This window comes from Numenius arquata, chromosome 3, assembly GCF_964106895.1.
Source record: "Numenius arquata chromosome 3, bNumArq3.hap1.1, whole genome shotgun sequence".
In the NCBI taxonomy this organism is placed as follows: Eukaryota; Metazoa; Chordata; class Aves; order Charadriiformes; family Scolopacidae; genus Numenius; species Numenius arquata.
In genome coordinates, this window is record NC_133578.1 from 67862789 (window position 1) to 67875873 (window position 13085).

At 46.8% G+C, this 13085-nt stretch overlaps 1 protein-coding gene across 1 annotated transcript in view; it reads right to left on the reverse strand.

Moving 5' to 3' along the window:
* Positions 1 to 1901, reverse strand: part of CYRIB (CYFIP related Rac1 interactor B) — a 78776-nt gene extending 76875 nt beyond the window's left edge. The window contains 3 exon segments of the mRNA XM_074144915.1: positions 1644 to 1798; positions 1800 to 1838; positions 1840 to 1901. Of these exon segments, the coding sequence (XP_074001016.1) occupies positions 1644 to 1798; positions 1800 to 1838; positions 1840 to 1901 (256 nt within the window).
* Between the last annotated feature and the right edge of the window lie 11184 nt (positions 1902 to 13085).

A 13085-nucleotide genomic window follows, 5' to 3' on the forward strand; every position in this document is an offset into this window, starting at 1 on the left:
TAGGTTTTTACTGTTGAACTTGCCACACAGAACTGAAGGTATGATTTGCGAAGTCTAACAACGTACCTTGCTAAATGAAGACATTTGTCAGGTGGAGCCTTCTGCACCCGGATTCACATTCCAACCTTGACAGTAGTAGCACCAGGTTTATTACTAAATGTCTGCTGTCCAATACCCCTATCTGCCAGAATCTACTATACAAACTGATCGTTGATTTACAAGTATATTTAAAGTCCGAGCAGTCAGAGCACAGAGAAAGAAAACTGTCTGTGTAAATAGGAAGAAAAAAAACTTTGAACAAAGTAGACTTCGTAGTTTATAACAATAGAAACAGCAATAGGGGAGAACACAGGTTCTTCGATCAATATAGAAAATGTTTTACTGGTTTGAGGATTAACATACATGCTAATCAATACCTGTATTTCCACACTGCGTTATCAGAAATTCAGAATGACAGATTCTAAACGTTAGTAAGACTCCACTATCACAGCAGAAAGACAGCTGTCATACTGCCACTGACATTTGGATCCAGGATGCTGATGCAATGGAACAGGAAAATAGAAAAACCCTTCAAGAAGCTTCATAACACACAGTCTCTTTTCTTTGATATCTGAAATGTTTCTGTGAAGAAACTTCTTGTATTTTATTACCACGTAAGATATGATACCAGATTAAAAAGCAACAAAATAGAACTGACTTGCACATGTCCCTATTCTTGAATTGCACAGGAGAGAATTAAAATCCAATTAAAATTTGATTTTTATCAGCTATTTAAATGAATAGGTTAGAAACAACACCCTCCTGCTACAGCTGCTGAACCCCACCTGGAATTACAGTCCCAGCATCACAGCTACAGCTCACAAAACTGCAGGATACACCCTAACTACGCCAAATTTGCGGCGATCTCCGTATTCTGCTTAACTCGCTGCATGTTGTAGCTGCAGCCTGAAGGACCGCAGATGTCCCTTCGGGAGATTTCCTCCACCCGGTTAACCATTAACACTGTCACTCCATCCGTCCCCAAGCACCACCCGCCTCCCGCCGGGGCTGGGGGCTCAGGGCTGCCCCACGGGAGCCCGGCTGCAGCCCGGCGCCGGGGGGACGCGCTCCTCGGGCCACCCCCCACAAGCCGGCGGAGCCGCGGCGGCCGGGGCAGTCGCCTGCACTTGCAGCGGGGCAGCAAGCCGGATCCTGCGCCTCCAGCCCGCCGCGGTGAGGGGAAGCGGGGGGCACCCAGAGGAGCGTGTTTCGCAGAGGGCAGGTCCCTGGCAAGTGGCGTGGTTCGCCCAGGCGAGGGAGGCAGCGGCCGCCGCTTCTCCCCGCGCCCCGAGGCGGCGAGCCCCGGCGGGCAGCCCCCTCCTCGCCCCGCCGGGCTCTCCGGGCAGAGCGGGGACGGCGCTGAGGGAGGACGGGAAGGGCGGAGAAGTTGCGGAGGGCTGAGGGGAGGTTCGGCCCGGGGAGAGCAACAGATGGAAGCCGGGGCGCCGGAGCCCCGTCCCCTCAGGGGCAGGCCGGGCCCCAGCGGGAACGGGGCGGGGGAGGGAGGGGGTCGCGCCGCCGGGGCTGAGAGGACCCCGCCCGGCCCCCCCCGCCGTTCCCACCGCTGACACTCACCGAGCCGCCCCGGGGAGGGCGATGCGGACGGGAGCGGGAGCCGGAGCCGCCGGCCGGCTCCCCCCGCTGGGCCGGAGGCAGGGACAGCAGCAGCGCGGCCGGACCCCGGCAGGGGAGGGCGCGGATGGCGACAGCGCCGGAGCCGCCCGCGCCGGGGGAGGGGGGAGGTGGGGGAACCGGCCGTGCGGGCGGGCGTGCGGTGACCCGGATGTACCGGCGGGGAAGGGGAGGGGGGGCAGCCAGCAGGTGACTGCGCAAGCGCGCCAGGCTGCCAGCGCACTGCGCATGCACCTGCTTCGACTCCCAGTGTCTCCGGCAGGGGCGGGGGAGCGAAACAGAGGCGGGCGGGCGGGCGAGCGAGATGGCGAGTAGGGTCAGACTGCTTAAAGGGGCGGCCGGGGAGGAGCGGCCATCTTCCCGCCGCCTCCCCAGCCTCCGCTAGCAACTTATCAAAGCCACCAACATCACGTTAGGGATCGCTTCTTAAGCTAGTTGTGTGATTTCTATATCTTTTTTTAAGGCCCATCTCAGGGGGTTTAAATGTTTGCTGTTGGCAAAGCCGCCACGGGAAAGAAAATGAGGCTCCTTCTGGCTGGCTTGAAGTCACCCATAAATTTCTTCCCAGGTGGATCATGTTGTAAGATCTAAGCAAAATAACAAAAGAGGGAAGTTACATCCCCGTATGAGCCCTGCACTGCTAGAGCCCCGGTGGGAAGAACATCCCACTGCTCTCATGGCCGGTGCCGCTCTCCATCTCCCCTAACACGTACGAGACACGCAGAATGTGTTAAGAAACACAAAAGTATATTTTAAGGGCATTTCATGGAGTTTATTATGTACCTCCCTCTCCGTGCAAATCCTATTTGATGATGGTTTCAACTCCTCCTTGCCTGTATCGTAACTCCAGATACTGGTGTGGTGCCGCTGGCCCATCGCACACCCTGAACTCCTGGAACGGAGAAACTGGCCAAAGCAGAGGGACAGCACAAATACCCTCTTCTGGGGCTGGTGTCTTCAGCAAAATTACCCATATACACACAGAGAAAGGAAAACAAAGAGTTCCACTTGTTTTTTTCTTAAAGTAACCTGGACTCAAAGCGACAATTTTCTACGTTTGGCCATGAAGTCTCGCCTGGCCCTCACGTGGAATGGTTCTTCTGTGGCCAAGGGGTGGCCAGCACTCCACAGGGGGGAGGCTGCCCCAGGAGGGCTCACAGACCGAGCGGGACAGTAGCTGGGCAGGACCATAGGGATACAGCCAAGCCAAAACTCACAGCCTCAAGCAGCTGAGCGTTATCATTGGCAGAGGTGATTATTCAATCTGAAAGAGGGAAAGCAACCACCTGAAAGTCTCACCACTTCTACTGCTTTCTCTTCAGAAGCCAAACACTAGCGCAATACCTGCCAAATATTAGTGAATACCAAGTTCCCCCAAAGCCACTTTGAGAAAGAACGAAAATGGAAAGGACCTCAGTTTTATTTATATGTCAACATATTTATTTTCTTTTTATTTTCATACCTGTGTATGTGTTAACTTAAACTGATAAACTTAGTTTCTCTCGTTATGTGGTAGGCTTCAAGATACATGAATTCACTAATAACTTTATTCTTGATAAAAGAGTATCTTGGGATACAAAAAGAAGCCAGTTGTGAGTATAGTTCAGCTGCAAAACCAGCTCAATCAACTCAAAGGAAATCACTGCGCTTGAGTTTTGGTCCTTGGGTGGCATCCAGGCAAGAGCAGGGCTGGAACATCATGTACCCACCCGTCTGCTGCCCTCACCTCAGGAGGGAAGGGGGGTGCTCAGGCAAGCCTGGGAGGCTCCCAGAGGTTTGCGTAGATTGGTGAAAATAGGGGAGACCTCAAAGAAGATACGAAATGAGGTCTTCACAGAAGCATCTTGGGCAGAATGGGAGAAGAAAAGAAGTCCCAGTTCTGCTTGTGCTTGATTTGTGTAAGTGAGTTGGCTAAACCAAGTGCTTGCCATTGACTTCTCACTTCTGCTACGGAAAGGATTTTTTGCAACAAGCAGATACAAATCTTGAACTGCAGATTGATGAACCTGAAATGACAGCAGGTCACTACCACATCTCCAGATTCTCTGGAGTTGCAGACCTTTGGAAGTCCGCGTGCCAGGCAGGAAGACATCCAGGTCCCACTGAACTGAATTCAAGGGAAGCAGAATCACGCTCTGAGTTTATGTTGGACTCGTGTGGGCTTAACACAAACCTGAGGGCTCTCACACTCTCCATCCTACAGAACTTGGTCCTGTTACGCAGAGCTAAGGAAACCACACAGCCAGCCTCGGGGATGAACGATCTTTGATGTTCATAACATTAGAAACTGCTTGGGGTGAGACAAGGAAAAATTCCTACTGAAACCATAAGCAGGCTTATAATAAAAATTTCTCTCTAGGGCTCTCCAAAATTGTAAGGTACCCGTGATTTGGATCTCTCATCTTTCAGAAGTACAAGTAAGAATGCCCAGACCCAGAGCATCACTGGTGCTTTCACAGCAGCTGCGTACTAAGACATCCCCATCCCACATAATAACTGAAGCATAAAAAATTATGGAACGCTCTGGGAAATGTTGCATGACTAAAAAACCCACCAATTTTCTATTAGTTCTGCCTTCACTTTTAATTTCTTAATTGCTTCTTCTGAATAGGAAATTATTTTACCAGATTATTACTGCGATAAATGTAGAAAACAAAATTAGAGATTATATTTTTCAGCTAGTGCCATAAAATAAAGGAGTGGTAACAGAACAGAACTGCTCTTAGGCTGCTAAATGCCTGTGGATTGTGCTATTAGTAGGAGTATTGCTGCCAGGTAGGTAGAGCTGACACTAAGGAAAGAAAACAGGTCAGAGCATTTTCATAGAGCAAAGATCATTAAGCTCCAAATGTATTTTTGGATGTATGTATACTGTATACATCTGCGTATATACCAGTGACAAAAGATGACCTTATTTTATATATAGATGGCCAGAGAGGTAAATAAAACCGCAGAAGCAAACCCGCCCTTAGGTGCCATACACAGTTAGAATACTTGGGCTACTTTAAAGCTTAATGGTAGCCCGGGAGAAAGTCAAAAGCAGAAAAGGGAGTCATCCTCATCCTCTCCCATTTGTACTCAGTGGGGACAATGGGGTGCACTGTCCACTGACAACAGCCTGGTTTGTCTTGGGGGGGGGCGGACACACACACTAACTTTTCCATTACAGGGATGAAAACAGAAAGTACGCATCCAAAGAGTTACTATTTTCTTTTACATTTTTAGAGAGGAGATTTCTTACAGCAAAATTTCATGGACGGAAGAGAGAGGCAGCTTTGTGGAGATCCCTTGCTACACTGCTGTGGTTCACAGCACCTTTCAGTTCAGATAAAGCTAAAGGCAGGTTTTGCCCTCCCCCTTCCAGTTCTCTCCACCTTCTCCAGAGCACGGCTCGGAGGCGAGGGTTTGCAGAGGCAGCCACATTCACACTACAGTGCCCTTTAGGGCTTTCATTTTTGATAGTACAAATCCTCTGATATAAATGAACCTCTTCAGAAATATAAACAGTTGCAACAAAATAGGAACGATCTACATAAATTTTGAGAAGCGCAGACAAAACAAAAAGCCAAGGTCAAATCGTTGGATGCTTACAAGGATGCCTGAAGTGCTTCCAGATACTGTAATGCCAAACAATTACAATGTTTTATACTTGCATGGAGACAGGCGCTCGTAATCGCAAAATGCCTTTGCCCTCCCCCCCCCCCCCCCCCCAAAAAAAGGGTCATTTTGATATTTAGGTGGCGAGTGGGGCAACCAGAAGTTCATTCTTTTACTCTGAGAGACCTGGGGAAAGTCTGCCGTCTCCTCGTGCTGTGCCCCAGTCACTTCACGTGACTAATTACATTAGTCATCTCCTCTTTTCTGCCACTACAAAGTCTGAGATTATTTTCGAGTTCGCTCATCTGTTGGTGCAATTGCTCCCCGCAAACGACCAGTGCGGCCCCTTGGCACAGGGAGCCGCAGCTGATAGATGCAGCCCCCTCTCCATTAAGGAACACTTCTTCAAGTCAAATGATGCAGGAAGGTTCAGTGTTGGAGCGTGATCGAAGATAATAGTGGTTTTACAATATACAGCTCTTTTGTTTTCACATTTTGTTGCCTTTCCTCAACAGTACAGCTCGTCCGTATGAGATGGGGAAGCAAAAAGAGGAATAAAGAGAAAATGGCAGGTGTTAAGCCTGCATTAGAAAGAAGACTGTAGACCAGTAATCATAAGGGAAGGCGGAAAGAGGAACTGTGGCTATTTTAATCATATTTTATCTCTACTGGAAAACAGAAAGATAAATTAGAGTAGTAGACCTGTTACAGAACAGAGCAGAACATGGTATTAGACACCGAGATCTTTAAGCTGCTTAGTAAAGTTTGTGAAATACAGAAGAATTTCTTCAGCGACCACCGCGTGGACACCACAGCACTGAGAAGTACTTTGAGCAACTGCAGTGGTAAAACCTATGCTGCCAACAAACAGGGGAGCTGCCTGCTAAGCAAACAAGATAATCCAGCATTACCAAGTTCAGGAGGTCATGGCCACAAACTGCGCTTCCCAATTTATGGCACTCAGGTGAGGAAAAACCCGAGATCCACCCATTCTTCGGCAGAGGTTTGCTCAGTGTAGTGGAAAAGCTGCCATCACTTCAGCAGGTGCTGGGTCTCCACCTCTGCTCCTATGAAAGGCGCCTTTCTTCACCGGAGCTCCTCAGTGTCACTGGGTTTACTCACTCCGGGTAGCAGCTAGTGCGTTTAAGTAAGGGTTTCACTAAGGCAGGGGAGGCTGCTGAATCAGGGGGCAATGTAGAGCAGCAGGCGTTCCACTTCACCTCCCATTAGCCCTCAGCCAGGCCAGTTTCTAGAACCAACCACCAGGACCATGGTAAGAAATAAACCATACATCCATACAAACCATAGATCTGAACTGGAACTTGCTCACAAGCCTCTTCCCCCCTCCTCACCCCACTAAAAAAGTTTCAGATCAATCAGCAGCGCAGTAGTATTCCAGTTAATGGACAGAATCAATGTTTCAGAGAACAGGGCAGGCAATATTTAAGAGAGCTAGACTGTTTCATTACTCCCTGGAAGAGAACCCAATTTTTTTTTGTTTGTTTTGGGTTTGTTTTTCTTCAAGCAAACACAATTGTGCTGCCTTGATGGAAACAAATATTCATCGATTGCATTGAGAATTCTGCCTACCTCAGGAGCATGAGACTGGTATTTTACTTTGATCACATCATTTGTAGTGATACAGTCATTGGAGTTTTTTTGTTTATTGCTTTTTTTTTTTCCTTTTTTTTTCCCCAAGTGCTTAATTCATTTGTTATTAGACCCCCTCAGAATAGCATTGGGCTCATAAGTGATTTTTGGGCTGTGTCTAGGTGTTGCCAAGGGACATTGTCAAGAGATCATTTCACTTTTTGTCTCAGCTGTTTCCTGTGCTATGGCGGTACTTAGTTTCCTCTTCGGATCACAGGGGATATTGCAATCTTTCACTGGGGAAATAGGTAAGTCAATTTAAGCACCTCAGGGAAGGGCTCTGGAGAGTGTCTATCTCAGGGGCCAGTTTCAAAATTCAGTGAACACACACGGACTTCACAAAACAACAGTGTTAGACATCACCGGGCGGGAGACAAGAAAGGATGAGCTGAGCCCTGGGGCTGCATCCCATGGGATGTGTTCCTCAATCTCCGGTGGGACAACTGCAAGCTGAGGGTGCTCAGCACCCCACAGGGCTGCAGGGTCACTGGTGCCACTGTTCTGTCCTTGCGCCACTAGTCTGGTTTGAAAGGACATGGCTGTTTGTTCTCATCTGAAAACCAGAATTTAATTTAGCTGATCAAAACCTGGAGTGGTTTTGCAACATTCACTTGAACTACTATAAACCAAATTCATCTTCGTTTGTGATCTAAGGGATGTTGAGTACGAGGCTACTGAATAATGAGAGAAAAAAGACTATGATTTAGTTATTGGCTCACCAACTATATCTACCTCTTTAAAATGACACTGTTATGATTCAGTCATCTGCTGTACCCCATTATACTGTTACCTTCATGCAGTTCCATCAATATGCTCCAAAGAGCAGCAGACATTACAATAATTTTAGTGCACCCAGTTGCCAAGAACTTTGAAGAAACCCTTCCCCATCAGCACACACATTTGCTTGTAAACCATCCAGTGACCTCTTATGAAGTGTGTATGTAGCACTCTTTTTCTGCGGGATAAGAAATTCCCAGTCACCCATCACCCGCATGGTAGGTGTATTTGGTTTCCAAAGTGAAGTCTTTGGGAGTGACTTTGGCTTCTTTAAGAAGCCTGGGTAGCTACAAGGGCAGAAACAGAGTCCTCACTGTTCACATAAGCAAACATCTCTAACTGCGGAGAAGAGTTTTCTAGCAGAGGAAATGGAAAGCCGGGCCTTTTCCCCGTGCTGTAATCGGTGAGGGACAGACTGGGTGCAGATGAAGGCTGCCATAAACCAGAGCATTTAGGCATGCGCTTAAATATTTCCTCTACGGAGCAACCAAAAACACTGCTCGCCAGACGTCTTTCTCTTCCTTTTTCCTGAGCATGAATGTGGCACCTAGGACTAAATCTAGCACCAGATGCAGCTGTTTAATATTCAGTTAGCAAAAAAAAAAGGAGCAAAGCTGACATTACACATTGCAATTAAAACTTATTCTGAGCTCACCCAACTGCTGAAAAGACAGCATTTTTTATGTCCGGCTGATAAAGCCCATACATAAGCTGGGGAACATTCTGTGTTTATTTATACCAACATGGATACAATCCCATCTGAGACATCTGGGTTCCTGGGGTCAGAGCTCAGGTGCATATTATATTAATGATCAGACTAGAACAACCAGCTTCCTACCGTGACCAGCTGCCTCTACAGGAATGCATCACAAACCAGTGTTTTTTTTTTTAAACACATGGTCATATACTCCTTAATAATAATACTACTCCATATTCTAAATGATTCCTGTCTCAGGCTGTGAACAAGCTAAAAAGTGGAAAGAAGCAAAATAGTGTTCTCTTGTGAGGTACTAGGCTGTACCTCAGGGAAGCTTAGGCCATGTTTCTAGCCTTGGACTTCTTTTATGATGCTAAGGGAGAAGACAAGGTAGCCTGTCAGTGGTACCTCCCAACCTGATATTCTAAGTGCCTGAAGTCATACTGTTAAACTTCAGTAACTTCATATGTAAAAAACTAAGTTGGAAAGATTTGTATGGCACTTCACAGAAACACTGGTGCAATTCCTGCTCCAAGCAGCTCGCAGTCCAAGTCCAAGCCAAGAGGAAAACACAAATACTGGTATCAGTTGTACACATTGGTTTTCTCCCACTGCGGCGAGGTGTCTCCACATGGCAAACTACAATGTCCAGCAGCAGTCACCAAGCCAGTCCCAAGCCAGCCAACCTGAGTAGAAAAGCCAGAGCAGTTCAGCGTCTCTACTACGTGCTCCCCAGTGAGGCTGATCGTTCAGAGCTGGCTCCAGCTTGCTGTGAGCCCTTGGCCTGTGGCAGATAGCAATTCTCCCTGTCCCAGGACACAGAGCCTGCTTTCCCCTGGAAATCTGGTTTATGCTGCTGGACTCTAACCAGCATGTGTTCAGTGCCCAGTCAACCTGCACGTGGCATCTCTTGCCCAGCTGGGAAGATGAAAGAGAGAAAGTGGGGGGACTGCAGCAGAGGCACTGGGAGCACAGCAGGGGAGAGGAGAGCTGGGAACAGGGAGGAGTCTGGAGGTTTTGCACTGAGAAGGCTCCAGTGGGAAATGCAAGGCGCCCAGAACCCAAATCAGGAGAAAATTTAGGATTCATTAATTATACTGTTCACAGGACTCTTTATTTTTCAATTATATCTTCTTCTCTTCCAAGAAAAGGCAAATGGTACCTGCTTCATACTCTTCTTACGTTCCTATTATTGGTTTAATCTTAATTTTTTATCTGTTGAATTTTACTTTAAAAGGATGGTAGGGGCAGATGTAGTGAATATAACATTTCTGTGATTTGCTCAAAGAAGACCAGCTTAAGCAGGGATGTGGAAGGGCCTGGGGAACCACGCGGGAGCAGAGAGAAACATAAGGGCAGCGAGACAGTCCTAAGTGTGCGCGCTTCTAAATGGTTTTAATGGGGTCACTTCTGTCCTAAGGCATAACGTACTACCGTTCGGATGACAGACTCTGGCCCTGAGCTCGTGAAAGGTTTTGCAGATGAGCGTGACAAGCTTGGGGTTAGCGCAGAGGGGATTGCGCTCGGAGGACCTAAATGTGGCCAGATGGCAAAGCGGGGGCATGTGTCCCCACTGGAGGACTGAATGGCTACCATGAAATAAGGCAGAGTGGGAGACCAGAGCGCAGGAAAAGACCTCGTGTCAGACTGAGGCTTGGACAAAGGTTTCGGAAGAAATGGATGGTTTTGGAAAGGCTGCAACGGGACGAAATTACAATATAATGACCGTTGGTGAGAAGGAAGGTTTATTCTGCAATAAACCTTTAATTTGTTCAGCGCCAAACATTTTAAAACCTTTCTCATCCTCCAGAAGTACAGCTATTCCACCCAATGATTCCGTCTTCTCCTTTCAAGGTTATGTTCTTCTGTTATTGCAGAGAACTAGAAAATATACTTTTAAATTAGGAAATTGTAATTCGGTAGATAATAAACAACCTGGGGCAGTTCAAACACGGAGCAGTTTGGAACTCTCCTCCTTTAGAACCTTTGTAAAGGCATCTGTCCAAGCCTGTTCTCTCTGCGCTACCATCCTCCCTGCCACGAGAAATCGCAGGCAGCCCTGAGAGAATTTTGTTAGAATTAATCACTGATCAACTTCATGTAAAGGCTTTATTTAATTCTGACAGGTTCTAAGGGAAAAGCACACACACACATACATGCACTCAGAGCTTTAGGATAAATGAATTAAAAATATGGTCATAAGAGTTTCTCAGGAAAAAATAATATAGGCATTTACTAGTCAATAAGGGTTTTCGGTTGGGTTTTTTTTTGTCTCTTTGCTTTTTGTAGTCTTTAAAAAGGCTTAATACATTGCTTGTGAGCTGCATGCTTCACTTTAATGCAGAGTTAACCATTGCAATTCATTAATTGACTTTTATGTTGCCATTAAATGTTGCAATCAATTCAGTCTCGATATTCTACACTTTTATCTCTGCTATAAAAAAGCTCTGTTAGCTTTACTTGGCTCAAAAACAATACAGTGAACTGCCCTTAATTATTAATAATCTGTTTCCCCTTCAATAAAGCTTTTTGGACCTTTACTACAGTCCGATGATGTATTTATTTGGTGTGTAGGGTTCAGAGCAATACAGTGCACTCTCTCTGGGAAAGAGCCCAAAAATAACTATCTACTTGATATCAACCCAAGAGATTTCCTAAGGGAATAAGAGTATCATTTCAGGGCAGGTCATCAGTGGTTTAGGGAAATTAGACAAATCTGTGTCTGGGGAACAGATGCCTCAGGGTTTGTAAATGTGCGAGAGAACCTTTCCCCTCTCGGTCACCAGTTCAGGTCCATCCAGCACGGCAGTGACTGGAAGCTATTAAACATCTAATGAACTTCTGGGGCCTCTTGAAACAAGGAGCGGGACTCCTAACAGACACTTACTTACATCTTGGAGCCGCTCCTGCTCAGACTGCAGTCTCCACAGTAATACATAGACACAGAAACGGGGAATAAGCACGGCAGAGTGAAGAACATTTTACCTGCTAAAAGCAGAGCAGGCTGCTTCTGGGCTGGCAATCCAGCTTTAGATTTACTACTGGCACTTGTTCTTTAAAAGAAACAAAATGATGTATGACAAAGCACTTTGTTATAACCTTTCCTCACAAGCTCCATCAGAAGGGCCCAGAAGACTTACAAACCCACATTTGCGGTGTCTCAGACCTTGGGGAAGATAAAGGAGTAAAGAGGGATTTGATTTCGTACTCAGAGGCCAGTTCTGGGAGTCCTGGGATTCCCAAACTACTACATGCTGCACATCTAGCTCTGATGCAGGTCTGCTAGGAGAAAGAGGAGACAAATGCTGAGCATTACAACCACAAACCACAGCTGTTGATGGGAATTGGCAAGAGACCAGGGAATGCCGGGAAGCAGAGATGGCCTGCAGCAGAAGGTAGGGCTGAGCAGGACTCTCTGACACTTGAAGCTTTTTTATTCAGCTCCCGGTGCTTTTCCATCCTGGCATCTGGTTTCCGTGATAGCGCAAGGGAGGGACGGTATGGTGCAATTTTATGGTATGTTCTCATAGGTTATGTTGGCACTTCCTCGGGTAAACACGCCTTAGCACAGGCTCATGTTCACCATGCCCCTGGGTTCAAATTATTTGCAGCTATACTGTCCGCTTTAGTGTGCTGATAGCTCGGTCCTGTTGCCCCCATATTTCATCTGGGGAGGAGGGGGTTGAGGCTGGCCAACTGTCCTCCTCCTTTTCTTCTAACTCAGGACAAAGCCACGCTGAGGAGCAGAGACAAGCTGTGGCAGAGCCCTGTCAGTCGGCATAGTTGGAACCAGAAGAGCACGTGATGGGGCTTATAGCTCTGTGGTCCAGCGCAGGAACCGGTGAAGCTGAAACCAGGCTTTGCGGCTGCTGCTCAGCTACGAGACCTTGGATGTACCCCGGTGCTCCCATTTCTTCACGCCCTTTTGAGTGGAAGCTCTTCAGCGCTCTCTTTATCCACTCATATAGTGCATGATTAAACTGTGCCCAAATTCAGGCACGACCTTCTGAATAACGCAGTAATATAAATTGCAAAGAGCGTGCAAGTTTGGCTGAAAAAGGAGGATGGAAAAATAAAAAAAGAGGAAAGGTTTTCTGTAATGGGATCCACTGCTCACCTGCTTTTGTTACCAGCATGTGCAAATCTAGCGATTCCAGTCCATTATATTCAACAATCTTACACTCAGTGGCAGGTGAAATGTCATACCTCGGGGTAAATTTTCACTGCAGTAGGCAGAGAATTTGTCCTTTAAACACCCTTAGCATTAATGGGAAATTGATCCAGCAATTTAAACTCCAAGAGATAGAAACGTCTCATGTAGGACCATTTTCAAATGTGTTGGCATTTTGATTCACAAAATGAGACACTTTTAGAAACAAATGCAGATTCTTTTCATTCAGGATCTGGGGTCAGCTGGATACTGGAAGAGAAATGTGCAATGAATGTTTAGTACGTTCATCAAATATCTTTTAATCTCTGTACACTCCAGGGATTAAAGTGACATCAGAGAAAGGAAGGGCAATTTCTAAAGTTCTTTGTATTAACTGGTACATCCTCTCATGGCACTGGAACCTAAATTCACCACTTGCAATACTAGTGTCTAGGGAAAATGGAGGCTTTGGGATAAGGGACCAAGCTTTGGTGACCTCTGAAAAGATGACTTTCACGCTATCAGATATGCTTTCATCTCTGA